A 19774-nucleotide genomic window follows, 5' to 3' on the forward strand; every position below is an offset into this window, starting at 1 on the left:
GGAATGGTGTGTGTGTGTGTGTGTGATTATCATAAAACTGTTTATCATCACAGAAAGCAATTGGATATTTTCAAATTCATTGAGAGAGAGAGAGGGAGAGTGAGAAAAGAGGGAGAGTGAGAGAGAGAGAGAGAGAGAGAGAGAGAGAGAGAATGAATAGAGATTATTAGACTGTTGTTTGCCATCTTGCCAATAATCAGGTGAACTGGCAGAGAAACAGACACCGCCCATTGACTGTTTTACCCTGAGATATGTATGTGCTAAAATATAAACATGGTTGTAGATATTATACAAAATAGGATCATTGTTATTATTGAACAATCTGTGATTTAAAAAATGTTCATGCATTGGTCCGCAAACCCCCAAAAAAGGTTGTGAAATCACTTTTTTGTGTACCTCATATGTGAGAAACATTTATGTACAACAGGAAACAGGAAACAAGAGGAATTGAAGACTTCAAAGTTGCTTTTCTAACTGTGGTATTACGGTTTAGTTTGTAGGATATACTCCAATCTGTTCTGTATGATCTATGGTCTCTTTCTTAGAGAGGTTTTGCAGGTTTATGGACAAAATATTTCAGTGGTCATTTTTTAAACGTGTCATTTAGATTTCAACAAATTTGTTTCAAGAAACACAAAAGAACATGAACAAATGTATTGTCTCTGTATACTCAGAATAATAAATAACAGAGTCAACTGAAATTCTGTCATTCGTCTTTCAAGAGGAGCAACAGAGCAGCTGCTTACTCTAGCACTCTGTTTTTCCAGCCTGGGCTCATAGACTACACGTAACATACTCTAGCATTCTGTTTTTCCAGCCTGGGCTCATAGACTACACGTAACATACTCTAGCATTGTTTTTCCAGCCTGGGCTCATAGACTACACGTAACATACTCTAGCATTGTTTTTCCAGCCTGGGCTCATAGACTACACGTAACATACTCTAGCATTCTGTTTTTCCAGCCTGGGCTCATAGACTACACGTAACATACTCTAGCACTCTGTTTTTTTCCAGCCTGGGCTCTGTTTTCCAGCCTGGTCTCATAGACTACACGTAACATACTCTAGCATTCTGTTTTTCCAGCCTGGTCTCATAGACTACACGTAACATACTCTTGCATTCTGTTTTTCCAGCCTGGTCTCATAGACTACACGTAACATACTCTAGCACTCTGTTTTTCCAGCCTGGTCTCATAGACTACACGTAACATACTCTAGCATTCTGTTTTTCCAGCCTGGTCTCATAGACTACACGTAATATACTCTTGCACTCTGTTTTTCCAGCCTGGTCTCATAGACTACACGTAACATAGTAAATGTAAATCCAGATTTCGAAAACACTCAATTTATTATAATATGTTACATTTGGTATGGTTACATAAGACAGAAGGCTACTTATGACAAAAAACAAAAGTAGAGTGGTTGGTCAGGTTGGGTAGGTGTAAAACATGAACATCAAGCAACCCAAAGGTTGTGTGTATGAATAACATCACAGACAATTTTAGAATTTTATCTAATTAGCAACTTTGGAACTACTGACCAATTTTTTGCAACTTTGCAACTACTTAGCATGTTAGCTAACCCTTCCCTTAACATAACTCCTAACCCTAACCCGGCTAACATTAGCATTAGCCACCTAGATAACTTTGGCCTCAACAAATTAGAATTCATAACATATCATATGTTTTGCAAATTCGTAACATATTGTACGAAATGGAAGATGGACATCCACAAATGAATAGCATGCCAAACGTTACATATCATACTATTTGGAGTGTCACGGATATAAGTTTACTATATTACGTCTACCCCTGAGTCCAGGTTGGTATTTCATTCTGTTTCTCCTCTTTCTATTTATTGTGTACAGGCAACAAACAAAAAATGCATGCATTCACATAAATATTGTTGTAGATTCACACTTTTACATTTGAAGTTAAATCAGCACAATTGAAACAAGAAAGTTCATGTTGTCCGTCCGTCTATTTACTACTATGTGAACATGTGGCTGGCCTGCTGTGTGACTCTGATAAAGGTGGTCCTGCGACTGAGCTCCTTCAGTTTGGCAGCTCCTACGTAGGTGCAGGTGGAGCGCAGACCACCCAGAATGTCCCTGATGGTGGCCTCTACATCCCCCCTGTACGGTACCTCCACCGTCCTGCCCTCTGATGCTCTGCAGGAGGAGAGGGGTATGGGGGAAGACTTGTCAATAAATCTATGGTCTTTCCATTGGGTTAATCAGGCACATTGATTTCTTAGGTCTTCGACATCATCTACAGTTTTGTACTAAACAGACCAGAGCTAACTACTAAATTAACATTTTGTGAAGGAAATGTGTGTGTAAGTTACTGTACGAAAAACTGAAAGGATACTGTATTTCTATAGTGTGGGCGGAAGGTAGGCTAGGGCAGGGGTTCCCAACCAGGGGTACAAGGACCCCCAGGGGTACTTGAGAAGACTCATGAGACCATAGGCCTTCTGGTAAAATGCACAAGGGGGTACTTCAGGGGTACTCCAGGCAGAGCTAAATTCAGTTGGTGGTACAGTAACCGAAGAAGGCTGGGAACCACTGGCCTAGCGGTTAGATCATTGGACCATTAACCGTAAGGTTGCTACTTTGAATCCCCACCCCAGCAAGGTGAAAACAATCTGTTGAGGTGCCCTTGAGCAAGGCACTTAACACTCATTTCTCCAGGGCCCTGGCTTTGACCTCACTCTCCGAGGGCGTCTCAGGGAGAACGGGATATAACCCCCCCATGTGTAAGACAGGACAGATATAAGCACCCACCTAATGAGTACTGTTTTACCTGTACTCTGCCACTCCCCCTACGTGTTTCTTCATGGCCGTGTCAGAGCTCATCCCATAGAACAGCTGGACCTTTCTGCCATTCTTCTCAATGACCTCCCCGGCACACTGGTCGTGGCCAGCCAGCATGCCCCCCAGCATCACAAAATCAGCTCCAGCGCCTAGAATCACACACACACACCACTGTTGAGAGAGGGTCAGGCAAGGCAGTATTTTTGAGTGACGAAACACAATGCATGCGTTCCAAATGCATCCCATTACCAATATAGTGCACTACAATGACCAGGCACCATAAAGAATAGGACACACACACACAATGTCACTATGATAGTATGATTTATCAAACCAGGACTCACCAAATGCCTTAGCCACATCACCAGGACAGCTGCATCCGCCATCCTGGTGAGATAAAACAAAACATATTGAGCAAACATTGTGGGACCGTTCAGCGGTTTAATCTCTCAAAGGGAAAGCCAGGCGTAACCCGAGCTCCAGCACCTTTAACCCCTGGGTTCGTTCAGATAGGAATGTTGTGTAGATACATGTATTGTGCAGGTGCGTTGCACCCTCCTGAATCTGACCCAAGAGGTCAGAATGTCAGAAGGTTCTTGAGGTCAGAGGTCACTCACTGAGATGATGTGAGCCTTCAGGCCGTGGGCGGAGTCTGCACACTCTATGACAGCACTGAGCTGGGGGTATCCCACTCCCGTCTTAATGCGCGTCGTACACACAGAACCTAGAGGGGAATCATGACGTGTCAGTTTGTCAGGAGCTGAATGCACTCAGCTGAAGTATTGTTCTCTCTTGAAGGGAGCCCTGGTGAACTCATGACTCCATAGAGTGCTCTACTTATAGAGCACTATGTAGGGAAGAGGGTGCTAGAGTAACAGACAGAGTAACAGAGTAACATACAGAGTAACAGACAGAGTAACAGAGTAACATAGAGTAACAGACAGAGTAACAGGGTAACCGACAGAGTAACATACGGAGTACCAGACAGAGTAACAGGCAGAGTGCCAGAGTAACCGACAGAGTAACAGAGAGTAACAGACAGAGTAACAGAGTAACAGACAGAGTAACAGAGTAACAGACAGAGTACCAGATGGAGTAACAGAGTACCAGATGGAGTAACAGAGTACCAGACAGAGTACCAGAAAGAGTACCAGACAGAGTACCAGACAGAGTACCAGACAGAGTAACAGACAGAGTAACAGACAGAGTAACAGACAGAGTAACAGAGTACCAGACAGGATAACAGACAGAGTACCAGACATAGTAACAGACATAGTAACAGAGTAACAGACTTAGTGCCAGAGTAACAGACAGAGTAACAGAGTACCAGACAGAGTACCAGACAGAGTAACAGACAGAGTACCCGAGTACCAGACAGAGCAACAGACAGAGTAACAGAGTACCAGATGGAGTACCAGAGTACCAGACAGAGCAACAGACAGAGTAACAGACAGAGTAACAGACAGAGTACCAGACAGAGTATCGGAGTACCAGACAGAGTAACAGACAGAGTAATATACAGAGTACCAGAGTACCAGACAGAGTAACAGAGTACCTGACAGAGTAACAGACAGAGTAATAATATAATAATAATAGTACCGGAGTACCAAGCAGAGTAACAGACAGAGTACCAGACAGAGTAAGAGACAAAGTACCAGAGTACCTGACAAAGTACCAGACAGAGTAACAGGCGGAGTAACAGAGTAACAGACAGAGTAACAGATAGAGTAACAGACAGAGTAACAGACAGAGTAACAGACAGAGTACCCGAGTACCAGGCAGAGCAACAGACAGCGCAACAGACAGGGTAACAGATGGAGTACTAGAGTAACAGACAGAGCAACAGACAGAGCAACAGACAGGTTAACATATGGAGTACCAGATTAACAGACAGAGTAACAGACAGGGTAACAGAGTAACAGATGGAGTACCAGAGTAACAGACAGAGTAACAGAGTAACAGATGGAGTAACAGAGTAACAGATGGAGTAACAGAGTAACAGATGGAGTAACAGACAGAGTAACAGAGTAACAGATGGAGTAACAGAGTAACAGATGGAGTAACAGAGTAACAGATGGAGTAACAGAGTAACAGATGGAGTATCAGAGTAACAAACAGGGTAACAGAGTAACAGATGGAGTAACAGACAGAGTACCAGAGTACCAGACCCACCTGGCCCAATACCCACTTTAATGATGTCAGCTCCTGCCAGGATCAGCTCCTCCACTATCTCTCCTGTCACCACGTTGCCAGCCTGACCACAGTTAGAGACACACAGACAGACACACAGACAGACACACAGACAGACATAGTCATAGCATTTAGAATCCCTATACGGCTACCAAACCAACTCACTACCAAACAGGTGATAGTTTAACATTGCATGGCACATCACATTGCACATGTAAGAATATTTGCAGTAATTGAAATGACATAAGCAAATGAAGTCTTGGAAAGCTGATCAGCTGTGTGTTAACTTGATGGAACGGCCTCACCATGATAGTGTGTTGGGGAAACCTCCCCCTGACGGTTTTGACAAACTCCACAAAGTGTTCAGAGTAGCCGTTGGCAACGTCCAGACAGACGAATCTGATGTCAGAGACGGCCTCCAGGACGCTGCACAGCTTCTCCAGGTCGGCTTGACCGCTGCCTGAACTGACCGCTACGTGCTGAGGGGGACGGGGACGGGGCGGCAGTGTGAGAGAACAACCAGGGTTGGAAGGATGGAGGTGCTACCGTAGAAATAGAATCATTAGAACGGGTCTGGAGCCTCTGATTTGACTGGTAAACTCATGGGGGAAACTCAAAATGGCTACCAGTTATGGCATCATTGACTTTTAAAGGGGTGGCCGTTCTAGTGATTATATTTCTATGGGTGATACTATAAGCACTCCCATAACAAATCAGAGCACTAGTCCTTATAAGCGTTAGAAACATTACCATGGGCCACCCACTATTTCCATAACAACTCCTGAATTCAATACATTATTCAAACCCTGGGGACACCACTGTTGCATGAGGTCATGAAAATGCTGTATGAAGACAAAGCTGTCCTCCAAACATTGTTGTCTGGGATTATTACAAACCTCCAAACATTGTTGTCTGGGATTATTACAAACCTCCAAACATTGTTGTCTGGGATTATTACAAACCTCCAAACATTGTTGTCTGGGATTATTACAAACCTCCGAACATTGTTGTCTGGGATTATTACAAACCTCCAAACATTGTTGTCTGGGATTATTACAAACCTCCAAACATTGTTGTCTGGGATTATTACAAACCTCCAAACATTGTTGTCTGGGATTATTACAAACCTCCAAACATTGTTGTCTGGGATTATTACAAACCTCCAAACATTGTTGTCTGGGATTATTACAAACCTCCAAACATTGTTGTCTGGGATTATTACAAACCTCCAAACATTGTTGTCTGGGATTATTACAAACCTCCAAACATTGGGTACAAACCTCCAAACATTGTTGTCTGGGATTATTACAAACCTCCAAACACTGTTGTCTGGGATTATTACAAACCTCCAAACATTGTTGTCTGGGATTATTACAAACCTCCAAACATTGTTGTCTGGGATTATTACAAACCTCCAAACATTGTTGTCTGGGATTATTACAAACCTCCAAACATTCTGGAAACTTGGCTGCAAAAACCTTCCACTCCTCCACAGTGTAGTGCTTCTGCATGGCGGTGAAGAGAGTTTGCTAGAGGAGAATGTAGAGAAACAAGAAGAACGGAAATTCACCGCATTACTTAGTCCTCTGGCAACTGACTTTTTACAGGTCATCACCCTGGCAACCCTTTTACAGGTCATCACCCTGGCAACCCTTTTACAGGTCATCACCCTGGCAACCCTTTTACAGGTCGTCACCCTGGCTACTCTTTCACAGGTCATCACCCTGGCAACCCTTTCACAGGTCATCACCCTGGCAACCCTTTCACAGGTCATCACCCTGGCAACCCTTTCACAGGTCATCAGGTTGTCAAGACTTCACTGAAGCAGACCTGGGGATGACTGGACTTGTTGTTGTTGTCATTGACAGAGAATCAACAGAACCACTGGAGTTTTTCCTGGTCTGGTCATGTGGTCAGTAGAAACTCCCTGACCTTTACCATGGCATGTGTCCAGGTCTGATCATGTGGTCAGTAGAAACTCCCTGACCTTTACCATGGCATGTGTCCAGGTCTGTGTCCAGGTCTGATCATGTGTCCAGCAGTGTTTCCATACTACCCTTTCACACCTAGACAAAAGGAACACCTATGTGAGAATGCTATTAATTGACTACAGCTCAGCGTTCAACACCATAGTCTCTTCAAAGCTCATCGCTAAGCTAAGGACCCTGGGACTGGATTCTGGACTTCCTGACGGGCCGCCCCCAGGTGGTAAGGGTAGGTAACAACACATCCAACACGCTGATCCTCAACACAGGGGCCCCTCAGGGGTGCGTGCTCAGTGCCCTCCTGTACTCCCTGTTTACTCATTGACTGCATGGCCAGGCACGACTCCAACACCATCATTAAGTTTGCTGATGACACAACAGTGGTAGGCCTGATCACCAACAACGATGAGAGGGAAGAGGTCAGAAACCAACAAACTAACATGGTCCAAGCACACCAAGACAGTCGTGAAGAGGGCACAACAAAACCTATTCCCCCTAAGGAAACTTGGCATGGGTCCTCAGATCCTCAAAAGGTTTTACAGCTGCACCATCGAGAGCATCCTGACTGGTTGCATCAATGCCTTGTATGGGAACTGCTCAGTCTCCGACCGCAAGGCACTACAGAGGGTAGTGTGTACAGCCAAGTACATCACCGGGGCCAAGCTTCCTGCCATTCAGGACCTCTATACCAGGTGGTGTCAGAGGAAGGCCCTAAAAATTGTCAAAGACTCCAGCCACCCTAGTCATAGACTGTTCTCTCTGCTACCGCACGGCAAGCGGTACCGGAGCACAAAGTCTAGGTCCAAGTGGCTCCTAAATAGCTTCTACCCCCAAGCCATGAGACTCCTGAACAGCTAATCAAATGGATACCCAGACTATTTGCAAATCAATTTAAGTTGATTTGACTATTGACCAGAGCCATGTGGGACTAGGGTGCCATTTTGGAAAAGGGTGCCATTTCGGGAAAGGGTGCCATTTGGGAATAGGGTGCCATTTTGGGAATAGGGTGCCATTTTGGGAATAGGGTGCCATTTTGGAAAAGGTTGCCATTTTGGAAAAGGTTGCCATTTGGGAATAGAGTGCCATTTGGAATGCACAATCCCAAACGGTACAGTGCTAACCTTGCTGAGGACCTGTGCCATCTCAAAGGTACCCGTGGTGTCCATGTTGGCAGCGATGATGGGGATGCCATGGTAACTCTGTTTGGAATTACGGAACGTGAACGTCCTCCTTAGGTCCACCTGTGAGGATAAATAAATAAATAGATAATAATAATCCTAGTGTATCCCAAATGGGACCCTATTCCCTATATAGTGCACTACTTCTGACCAGAGCCCTATGTGCACTACATAGAGAACAGAGGGTGCCATTTGGGACGCAATCCAATAAATCACACATTTTATTAATGAACGCCTATCAAAACACCAAAAGGTACAAATGCACATCATAAAAAGTAAGAATGGAAGAGGAAACCACACAGGCATTTAGCATTAGAAGTTGTGGGTATACTGCCTGAAGTCAGGACAGTTGACATAACATGAGAGGATTGGGAAGACCAGTTAAGTTGTGGTAATGTATAACATACAGGTGATGTTAGCTGGATTTGCCCCCAGAGTGACGGCCTGTATTGAAACTATTTGAGGGTTTAAAGAAGTTAGACCACTGGTATTGAAGTAGATTTTTTTTTTTTTTAACTATTAAAAAAAACATATGTCCATATTTCTCCCCGTGATGTCTCTCCATCCGGGATAAAATGTATGACAATGCTGGCAACAAATAACCTATTATCCATCCTTCAATCTAATTCAATGACTAATCAACGAACCAATGGCTGCTAGTGAGTGTATGGCCATATGCTAAAAGCATAATATTGTGTCAACTACAGTAAAATGACACATTAAAAATAAGCCTTGATCTCAATCATCTGATGATGATGTCTCATTGTTTCCTCAGCCTGCCTGGGTTCACCATACATCAGCCTGAATCAGCCTGCCTAGGTTCACCATGATTCAGACTTAAATGGGTCCATCATGAATCAGCCTGCCTGTGTTCACCATGAATCAGACTGAGCCTCAGCCTGCCTGGGTTAATCAGAATCAGTCTGAACCTCAGCCTGCCTGGGTTCACCGTGAATCAGCCTGAATCAGCCTGTCTGGGTTCATCAGGAATCACTGTGAATCAGCCTGAATCAGCCTGTCTGGGTTCACCCTGAATCAGCCTGTCTGGGTTCACCCTGAATCAGCCTGTCTGGGTTCATCCTAAAAGAATAAGCAAATAGAACTTCAGATGTAGGACAGAACAGATTAACAGTGTCTCTGTCTACATCCCAAATGGCACCATATATAGTACTCTACATTTGAGAGCCCTATGGTGTATTATATGACAGTAAAAGGTCATCGCATCGGCGCGTTGCTCCCGCAGGTAGTATAACTTTTTACATTTCATTATATTTCATTATTGCACAACGGTTTGATTTGTCTAATCTTAGCAATTTCTTCTCAGCTAGCTACATAGCCGTCTTTGTATCAAAGATAATTGAGTAATTATCGTATTTCGCCGTCCTAACGTAGTCTTCACTAGCCAGCTAGCTAACGTCCACTGATTAGCTGCACTGGGAAAACTATTACACTCAACTGAACGACTTGATCAGTGTAGTGTTAGCTAGCTACATAGCTGTCTTTGCTGTCTTCGTATCTTCGTTCCAAGATAATTGTGTTGTTTAGGTTTAGAGTGTGTAGTCTTAGAGTGATTATCTTAATTTACCGAGGTTAGCTAGCCAGCTATTTGTCGTCCTTAACGTAGGAGACTCTGCTAGCTAGCCAACAGCTAGCCAACGTCTTCTGAATAGAACTCAACAACCCGGTCGCATTCACAGGTAGTATCACATTTTCATTTCATTTCATTACAGTACAACGGTTTGATTTGTTTGATCGTAGCTAGCTACATAATCTGGTGGTCCCAGCGCGCACGACCCACGTGGAGTTCCAGGTCTCCGGTAGCCTCTGGAATTGCCGATCTGCGGTCAACAAGGCAGAGTTCATCTCAGCCTATGCCTCCCTCCAGTCCCTCGACTTCTTGGCACTAACGGAAACATGGATCACCACAGACAACACTGCTACTCCTACTGCTCTCTCTTCGTCCGCCCACGTGTTATCGCACACCCCGAGAGCTTCTGGTCAGCGGGGTGGTGGCACCGGGATCCTCATCTCTCCCAAGTGGTCATTCTCTCATTCTCCCCTTACCCATCTGTCTATCGCCTCCTTTGAATTTCATGCTGTCACAGTTACCAGCCCTTTCAAGCTTAACATCCTTATCATTTATCGCCCTCCAGGTTCCCTCGGAGAGTTCATCAATGAGCTTGATGCCTTGATAAGCTCCTTTCCTATTCTCGCTATAAACCAAGTCACTTGGCTCTGTCATAACCTCACATGGTCTCTCCTATCATTGCTATGCAGACGACACACAACTAATCTTCTCCTTTCCCCCTTCTGATGACCAGGTGGCGAATCGCATCTCTGCATGTCTGGCAGACATATCAGTGTGGATGACGGATCACCACCTCAAGCTGAACCTCAGCAAGATGGAGCTGCTCTTCCTCCCGGGGAAGTAAGAACCTTGGTGTGATCCTGGACAACACCCTGTCGTTCTCAACCAACATCAAGGCAGTGGCCCGTTCCTGTAGGTTCATGCTCTACAACATCCGCAGAGTACGACCCTGCCTCACACAGGAAGCGGCACAGGTCCTAATCCAGGCACTTGTCATCTCCCGTCTGGATTACTGCAACTCGCTCTTGGCTGGGCTCCCTGCCTGTGCCATTAAACCCCTTCAACTCATCCAGAACGCCGCAGCCCGTCTGGTGTTCAACCTTCCCAAGTTCTCTCACATCACCCCGCTCCTCCGTTCTCTCCACTGGCTTCCAGTTGAAGCTCGCATCCGCTACAAGACCATGGTGCTTGCCTACGGAGCTGTGAGGGGAACGGCACCTCAGTACCTCCAGGCTCTGATCAGGCCCTACACCCAAACAAGGGCACTGCGTTCATCCACCTCTGGCCTGCTCGCCTCCCTACCACTGAGGAAGTACAGCTCCCGCTCAGCCCAGTCAAAACTGTTCGCTGCTCTGGCCCCCCAATGGTGGAACAAACTCCCTCACGACGCCAGGACAGCGGAGTCAATCACCACCTTCAGGAGACACCTGAAACCCCACCTCTTTAAGGAATACCTAGGATAGGATAAGTATTCCCCCCTTTAAGATTTAGATGCACTATCGTAAAGTGACTGTTCCACTGGATGTCATAAGGTGAATGCACCAATTTGTAAGTCGCTCTGGATAAGAGCGTCTGCTAAATGACTTAAATGTAAATGTAAATGTTATATAGGGAATAGGGTGCCACTCAGTGTCACACTCACTGTCCCCTATGGGCCCCGGTCAAAATAAGTGAACTATATAGGGAATGTAGTGCCATATGGGAATAAGGGGCAAGCTTGACTCTCATGTCATGTACTGTAAAAAAATATATATATATAAAATAGAAACACCCACACATCTATTGTTTCAGCCAATCCTTATTCAGTAACTGGTACCAAAGCCTTGTTTAAGTTTCCTCAACTCTTCGGTCAAAGTGTTACCTGAACTGTTTTATTAGGCCCAACGATATCTCTAATATGAGAAAATGCAGGAAATGAATTCAGCCAACTTAAAGGGATGAGTTTTCTCTATTTGTCTCATATGTTCATTCAACTATAAATTATTATGTTTGGTATCTTACCTGAAAAAAGGCTTACCTCAGACACAAAAACGATCAGACACACACACACACACACACACACACACACACACACGATCAGACACACACACACACACGATCAGACACACACACACACGATCAGACACACACACACACACACACACACACACACACACACACACACACACACACACACACACACACACACACACACACACACACACACACACACACACACACACACACACACACACACACACACACACACGTCCTAATAACAGCCTGTGGATTGTTGTCAACAATGAGGCATATTCCATTTAGTTAGCGTTTAACTCAGTGTCATGTCTCGTATCACGCCATGTCATGTCTCATATGTCATTACATAGAGGTATAGGTGTTGACAGGCGCTAGCCAGGCAGAACATTGTGAAGTCTGTGCCAGGCAGGCAGTGGGAGAAGGCACAAATAGACACACACATTGACGTATGCACACACACACACACACACACACAATCAGACCAACACAACGATGACACAACACACACAAGCACACACGCACACACACACACACACGCACCACACACAGCCCATACAAGCTTATGGGAAGGTGACCTCGACACACACAGGGAAGGTTACTGTGTTCTGCTGTAGCAAGCTAAGGAACCATAGAGTATGTTCTACACTGATATCCTCTACATCACCAGTTCTATATGGAATCCTATGGTATCGTTCATCACTGACCCTCCACAACTGACCCACCCAACACAGCTGGCTTGGACTAGTTAGTATGTCATTTGTGATTCAACACAGATTTGAACATAAGACTTGATGCTCTTGGCCCCCTTGGGAGTCCACCATGGCTCCTCCTTTCTCTTTTCTGTGCTGACAAGGCAAAACACATTAGACATCTACAACAGCAGCTATAAAGGCTGGTTTATAACACCTTACCTCTGACCTGCTCTTCAGGCTGCTTCTCTTGGGTCTGAACAGGACATCTTTAAAGTCCAGCTTCACATCCACGTCTATCCGAGGCATGATGGCCTGTCACCTCCGGGTTGGTCCAATCCCTGTCCCAGTCCAATAAATCAATAATTCTATGAATCACTAGATCAACATAGAGCCTGTGATGTGGTCTGCTGAGACCCAGACAGTAGCCAACCCTGAAGCTCCAGATGCATTAAATATTTATAGCATGTTAACAGGCTCTCCCCTCCCAGCAGCACACACACCTATGGCTTTATTTGGTCTCTCTCTTCTCTCTTCTCTCTCTCTCATCTTTCTCTCTCTCATCTCTCTCTCTCTGATGGCCTGTCACCTCCTCTCTCCCTCTCTCTCCAATCTCTCTCTGAATCACTCTCTCTCTCTCTCTCTCTCTCTCTCTCTCTCTCTCATTAAATATTTCTCTCTCAGGCTCTCTGTCTCTGTCTCTCTCTCTCTCTCTCTCTCTCTCTCTCTCTCTCTCTCTCTCTCTCTCTCTCTCTCTCTCTCTCTCTCTCTCTCTCTCTCTCTCTCTCTCTCTCTCTCTCTCTCTCTCTCTCTCTCTCTCTCTCTCTCTCTCTCTCTCTCTCTCTCTCATATAATTGAGAGCAGTGCAGAGGGAGGCAGCCGCAGTTGCAGCACTAGTAGAAGTGGTATTGTCACTGGCCATCTGACACACATTCATGTCAGATGGACCTATCACTGCAGAGAACAGCACAGCTGCTGACAGAACCAGGAAGTACTGGAGTCAGTCAACATCCTCAGAGGGGATGGGGTGAGGTATATACACTAAAACATTCACAAGGTAGGAAACACCTAAATGTTTTTTTAATGGGTCACTGAAGGCCAAATTCTGTGCATTACTTTTGCATTAATTCTATGTGTTATTATCCTATGGATAAAATTATCATCGTCATCCTCTTCATTGTATCATTCTATTCATCATCCTCAACTATATAATGAAAATAGTTTCTCAAATATTGAGAAAATGGAACCTGAATCACATAATGAAATAGGGTGTATTACCCAACCACACCACTAGGTGAGGAAAGAGAGTTTATTTTCATGAGGAAACAGCTGAAATACAAACTGTTCCAAAGTCCCACCAAGAAATGTCCTAATAACTGCGGACTGTATTCAACAATGAGACATTTTCCATTTAGTTAGTATTTCACACAAATGATCACCTTAACAAATTATGATATATTCACCCTGCATCCCATAGGCTACCCTAACTTTAAGGAATTCAACAAAAAGTTATTCAAATGAGCAGTAGTTCACATTGTGTATAGCCTAAGGTTTTTTTTTTTTTTTTACATTTACAACTGACTAGGTATCCCCCCCTATCCCTAATGATAAAAACATGACTGGCCTACTTCAAGGGGTCTCTGAGCAAAATACACCTTTACAATTTCCCCCAGTCTCCCCTAATCATCGATGGAGGTTGTCACTCAGATATCTGTCTTTAGGTTATCAGTAACAGCATTGCTCAGTGCAAACACAACTCCTTTAGGATCTCTATGACATCTTGAGACTAGTTCACAACTGATAGAAAATGCTCACAAATGAAACATTAAGTACAAAATAAATATTTTATTAATTCTTGAAAATAAATATGAAATCTTGGTTTAGATTTCAACTCAGTAAAACACAGCTTTAAATACAGAACAGAACCTTAACTACAGAAATCATTGATCAACAAATTGAAATCCAATGTTCAGGTACATAGTGTAAATAGCTATTTAAAAAGAAATGAAGAGCTTTGGTAGAGAATTCTTCTCCATTTCATTTAACCCTTATTTTACCAGTTAAGTTGACTGAGAACATTTTCTCATTTACAGCAACGACCTGGGGAATAGTTACAGGGGAGAGGATGTATGAGCCAATTGGCAGCTCGTACATGATTAGGTGTCCATGATGGTATGAGGGCCAGATTGGGAATTTAGTCAGGACATCAGGGTTAACACCCCTACTCTTGTAATAAGTGCCATGGGATCTTTAGTGACCACAGAGAGTCAGGACACCCGTTTAACGTCTCATCCGAAAGACGACACGCTACACAGGGCAATGTCCCCAAACACTGTCCTGGGTCATTGGGATAATTGGCCCTCCAACACCACTTCCATTAGCATCCAGAGACAAACCATGTTTAGATCTGAGCAAGCCAGCAGTGGGATGTAGGGTGGTATGAGAAGCAACAATGTGACTTCTGTAGACTGGTAACAGGCCTGGTATGGTACATGTTGTTGAACTCGCTGCAGGCCAGAAGATAGATTGAGTAACTCATCTGTGTAAGACAGTGGGAACATCCATCCCAACAGACACCCTATATAGTGCACTACTTCATTACAGCCCTGTGGGCCCTGATAAAAAAAATAAAAAAAAGACTATTTACCTGGTCTGGTACACTCTTCTAGTCTAATGTAATGACGATTTCAACACTATGGTCAGAGACATCACATTTATATACCGTTTGTTTAAGGCAGAGATAAAGACATCAAAATACAATGGAGTGTAAAGTATACATATAATGAACAAAAAGCTTATTTCTCTCAAATTGTGCACTAATTTGTTTACATCCCCGGTAGTGAGCATTTCCCCTGTGCCAAGGTAATCAAGAAGCTGGCATATCAAGAAGCTGATTAAACAGCACAATCATTACACAGGTGCACCTTGTGCTGGAGACAATAAAAGATTGTTCTAAAATGTACAGTTGTCACACAACACAATAGATGTCTCAAGTTGAGGGAGCGTGCAGTTGGCATGCTGACTGCAGGAATGTCCACCAGAGCTGTGGCCAGAGAAATTAATGTTCAGAATGCTACTGTATGCAGTCATATAGCACCTCATACAGTAGCACACTACTACTACAACACCAATACTGCAGTACTACTACACTACTGGTATACTACCCCTGGTATACAACTACAGCACTACTACTGGTATACAACTACTACAGCACTACTACTGGTATACTACAGCACTACTACAGCACTACAACTACTACAGCACTACTACTGGTATACAACTACTACAGCACTACTACTGGTATACAACTACTACAGCACTACTACTGGTATACAACTACTACAGCACTACTACTGGTATACTACTACTACAGCACTACTACTGGTATACAACTACTACAGCACTACTACTGGTATACTACTACAGCACTACTACTGGTATACTACAGCACTACTACATCACTACTACTGGTATACTACTACAGCACTACTACTGGTATACAACTACTACAGCACTACTACTGGTATACAACTACTACAGCACTACTACTGGTATACTAATACAGCACTACTACTGGTATACAACTACTGGTATACTACTACAGCACTACCCCTGGTATACACCTACTGGTATACTACTACATCACTACCCCTGGTATACAACTACTGGTATACTACCCCTGGTATATCCCTACTGCAGCACTACACCTGGTATACAACTACTGCAGCACTACTACTGGTATACAACTACTACTGGTATACTATGCCTGATATACAACTACTGCAGCACTACTACTCGTATACTACTACTACTGGTATACTATGCCTGATATACAACTACTGCAGCACTACTACTGGTATACAACTACTACTGGTATACTATGCCTGATATACAACTACTGCAGCACTACTACTCGTATACTACTACAGGTATACTACTACAGCACTACTACTGGTATACTATGAATGGTATACAACTACTGCAGCACTACTACTGGTATACAACTATTGGTATACTACTACAGCACTACAACTACTACAGCACTACCCCTGGTATACAACTACTACAGCACTACTACTGGTATACAACTATTGGTATACTACTACAGCACTACAACTACTACAGCACTACCCCTGGTATACAACTACTACAGCACTACTACAGGTATACAACTACTACGGCACTACTACTGGTATACAATACTACAGCACTACAACTGGTATACTACTACAGCACTACCCCTGTTATACAACTACTACAGCACTACTACTGGTATACTACTACTGGTATACTACTACAGCACTACTACTGGTATACTACTATAGCACTACTACTGGTATACTACTACTGGTATACTACTACAGCACTACTACTGGTATACTACTACAGCATTACCCCTGGTATACAACTACTACAGCACTACTACTGGTATACAACTACTACAGCACTACTACTGGTATACTACTATAGCACTACTACTGGTATACTACTACAGCACTACTACTGGTATACTACTATAGCACTACTACTGGTATACTACTACAGCACTACTACTAGTATACAACTACAGCACTACTACTGGTATACAACTACTACAGCACTACTACTGGTATACTACAGCACTACAACTACTGCAGCACTACTACTGGTATACTATGCCTGGTATACAACTACTACAGCACTACTACTGGTATACTACTACAGGTATACTACTACAGCACTACTACTGGTATACTATGCCTGGTATACAACTACTACAGCACTACTACTGGTATACTATGCCTGGTATACAACTACTACAGCACTACTACTGGTATACTACTACAACACTACTACTGGTATACAACTACAGCACTACTACTGGTATACAACTACTACAGCACTACTACTGGTATACTAATACAGCACTACTACTGGTATACTACAGCACTACAACTACTGCAGCACTACTACTGGTATACTACTACAGCACTACTACTGGTATACAACTACTACAGCACTACTACTGGTATACTACTACAGCACTACTACTGGTATACTACTACAGCACTACCCCTGGTATTTATGGTTTGCACGTTGCTTCACAATATTGTTTGAAGGTTTGTTTTAGGACTGATGCCCAACTGAACATTCTACTCAATGCATCCTCATTGGGGGCTGATGAATATTCAGTCTAAAGTTTATTACTGTGGCTTGAAAACACGATGACATTTCTAAAGGCGGCAAATAATTAGTAGGAAAACCTTTTTTCATCATTTTGATGTCGCCGGATTAACTTTAGATGCAGTATAACGTTAGCCAGCTAGCTAAAATTGAGGGGAGACCTACAGATTTTAGCTAGCTAACGTTAGCCAGCTAGCTAAGATTGAGGGGAGACCTCCAGATTTTTAGCTAGCTAACGCTAGCAATGATAGCAATGATAGCTATTTGGAAGTAAATCTACGTGTGACAGATCTGGTCTGTGCTGGTGTAGAACTCTCTGGAGGAACAGAGGTGAGTGGCCAGGTCTCTGGGAATATTGAAGGGGGCAGCACTGCTCACTGCCAGGGACAGCAGGTTGGCACAGGTGGGCAGGTAGACGTGCTGGACATGGTCCACCTCTGACCGACACACCGGACACACCTGAAGGGGTGAGATCAAAAGATTTGATTAGAATATAATATGCTAATCTAACATTAAAACACTGTATATATATATATACAGTCCTATAGATCTGGATGAATTAATTATATAATATATATATATAATATTGGATTAATGGTGTCCACAGAGTAGCTGACAGTACAGGCATTTAACCTACGACCTACAGGCTACAGAAGGTTCCGGACAGCCAATAAACCATGGGAAAAAGGGTAACTATAGTTTCTGCAAACATTCCTCCCGGCTCCCATACTCCTCCTCACCAAACAGTTCACTTCATTTGCTTAAAAAGGGAAAAAAAAGCACCAGCTCTTTTCATGAACTGCCAACCACCCTGACCTCTCTAAAAGTTTAACTTGGAGCTTCAAAGTTCATTCAGCACAGTGGAAGATACTAGAACATGGCGTTATGGTGTAACAGGGACTGGTGTTTAGTGCTGCCACCCCTGGAACACATAAACCCCATGGAGGCTGCGGTTCAAACCCCGACTGAGTCACATTCCATTCTGTCCTTCTCCTCCATTTCAATCACTTCTTCACTGTATCTATCAATACAGACTACAAAATATTTCAACAATTATATACTGTACACACACAACCGGTCAAAAGTTTTAGAACATCTACTCATACAAGGGTTTTTCTTTATTTTTTTTACTATTTTCTACATTGTAGAATAATAGTGACTCCATCAAAACTATGAAATAACACATATGGAATCACGTAGTAACCAAAAAAAGTGTTAAATAAATCAAAATATATTTTATATTTGAGATTCTTCAAATATAAAAAATTATTCAAATACACCCTTTGCCTTGATGACAGCTTTGCACACTCTTGGTATTCTCTCAGCCAGCTTCATGAGGTAGTCACCTAGAATGCATTTCAATTAACAGGTGTGCCTTCTTAAAAAGTTAATTTGTGGAATTTCTTTCCTTCATAATGCGTTTGAGCCACTCAGTTGTGTTGTGGCAAGGTAGAGGTGGTATACAGAAGATAGCCCTATTTGGTAAAAGACCAAGTCCATATTATGTCAAGAACAGCTCAAATAAGCAAAGAGAAACAACAGTCCATCATTACTTTAACCCTTGTGTAAGTCTTAACATTCTGTATACTCACCTTGTCCTAAAGGTTAAAAAATGACCCGCCTTCACTAAACCCCTAAAATAAAGCAGCTTAATTGAATTTTAAATCCTAAATGTGTTTTGCATGAAGAAACAACCTGTCATTCATCACAAAATTTGTGAATATCTGTTTTTAAATATATACTTATGGACTGTACAATGAGGAATTCAACTACAAAATACTAGTCTTCTCCCATTTGTTTAACCATTGCCCCCACCCACAAGGTGTAGAAACAACATTACATAAGATAAGATAGATACAAAACAAAAACGTGAGGAACATAAATCAATCAACTCTAATTAGCACATGTAGGACAGTATGCAAGTGTGTGTGCATGGACTTTGCAGGTGTATTTCTCACATGTGCAGCACATAGTATTTGTTAACTTGCCACAAGCACTGCAAAAGGCTGCTGTGCTGGGGAGGCACTCCCTTCTTTGAATGTGTGGGGTTACAAGAGCATTTTCCTCACACATGTCTTGCAGGTCTTGACTCACGGTTCTCAAATCGTAGCATTCTTGAGAAAGTGTGAAAAACTTTCAGTGGCATTGTG

At 43.2% G+C, this 19774-nt stretch overlaps 2 protein-coding genes across 2 annotated transcripts in view; both read right to left on the bottom strand.

The window, feature by feature from the left end:
- Window positions 1-1329: 1329 nt before the first annotated feature.
- LOC124024835 (GMP reductase 1-like) lies at window positions 1330-12972 on the bottom strand. The gene is made up of 9 exons (XM_046338598.1): window positions 12684-12972; window positions 8112-8231; window positions 6451-6534; window positions 5311-5484; window positions 4988-5069; window positions 3433-3539; window positions 3160-3202; window positions 2805-2964; window positions 1330-2170 (listed from the first exon to the last, which is right to left on the bottom strand). Exons 1-9 carry the CDS (start codon window positions 12768-12770, stop codon window positions 1990-1992), a joined length of 1038 nt encoding a protein of 345 aa, XP_046194554.1. The 5' UTR covers window positions 12771-12972; the 3' UTR covers window positions 1330-1989.
- Window positions 12973-17396: 4424 nt separating this feature from the next.
- Window positions 17397-19774, bottom strand: part of LOC124024832 (E3 ubiquitin-protein ligase MYLIP-A-like) — a 28565-nt gene continuing 26187 nt past the window's right edge. Inside the window, 1 exon segment of the mRNA XM_046338597.1 lies at window positions 17397-18083. Coding sequence (XP_046194553.1) covers window positions 17901-18083 — 183 coding nt within the window. The 3' untranslated portion in view covers window positions 17397-17900.

The sequence above is a fragment of the Oncorhynchus gorbuscha genome, unplaced genomic scaffold, assembly GCF_021184085.1.
Source record: "Oncorhynchus gorbuscha isolate QuinsamMale2020 ecotype Even-year unplaced genomic scaffold, OgorEven_v1.0 Un_scaffold_2021, whole genome shotgun sequence".
NCBI classification, from domain to species: domain Eukaryota; kingdom Metazoa; phylum Chordata; class Actinopteri; order Salmoniformes; family Salmonidae; genus Oncorhynchus; species Oncorhynchus gorbuscha.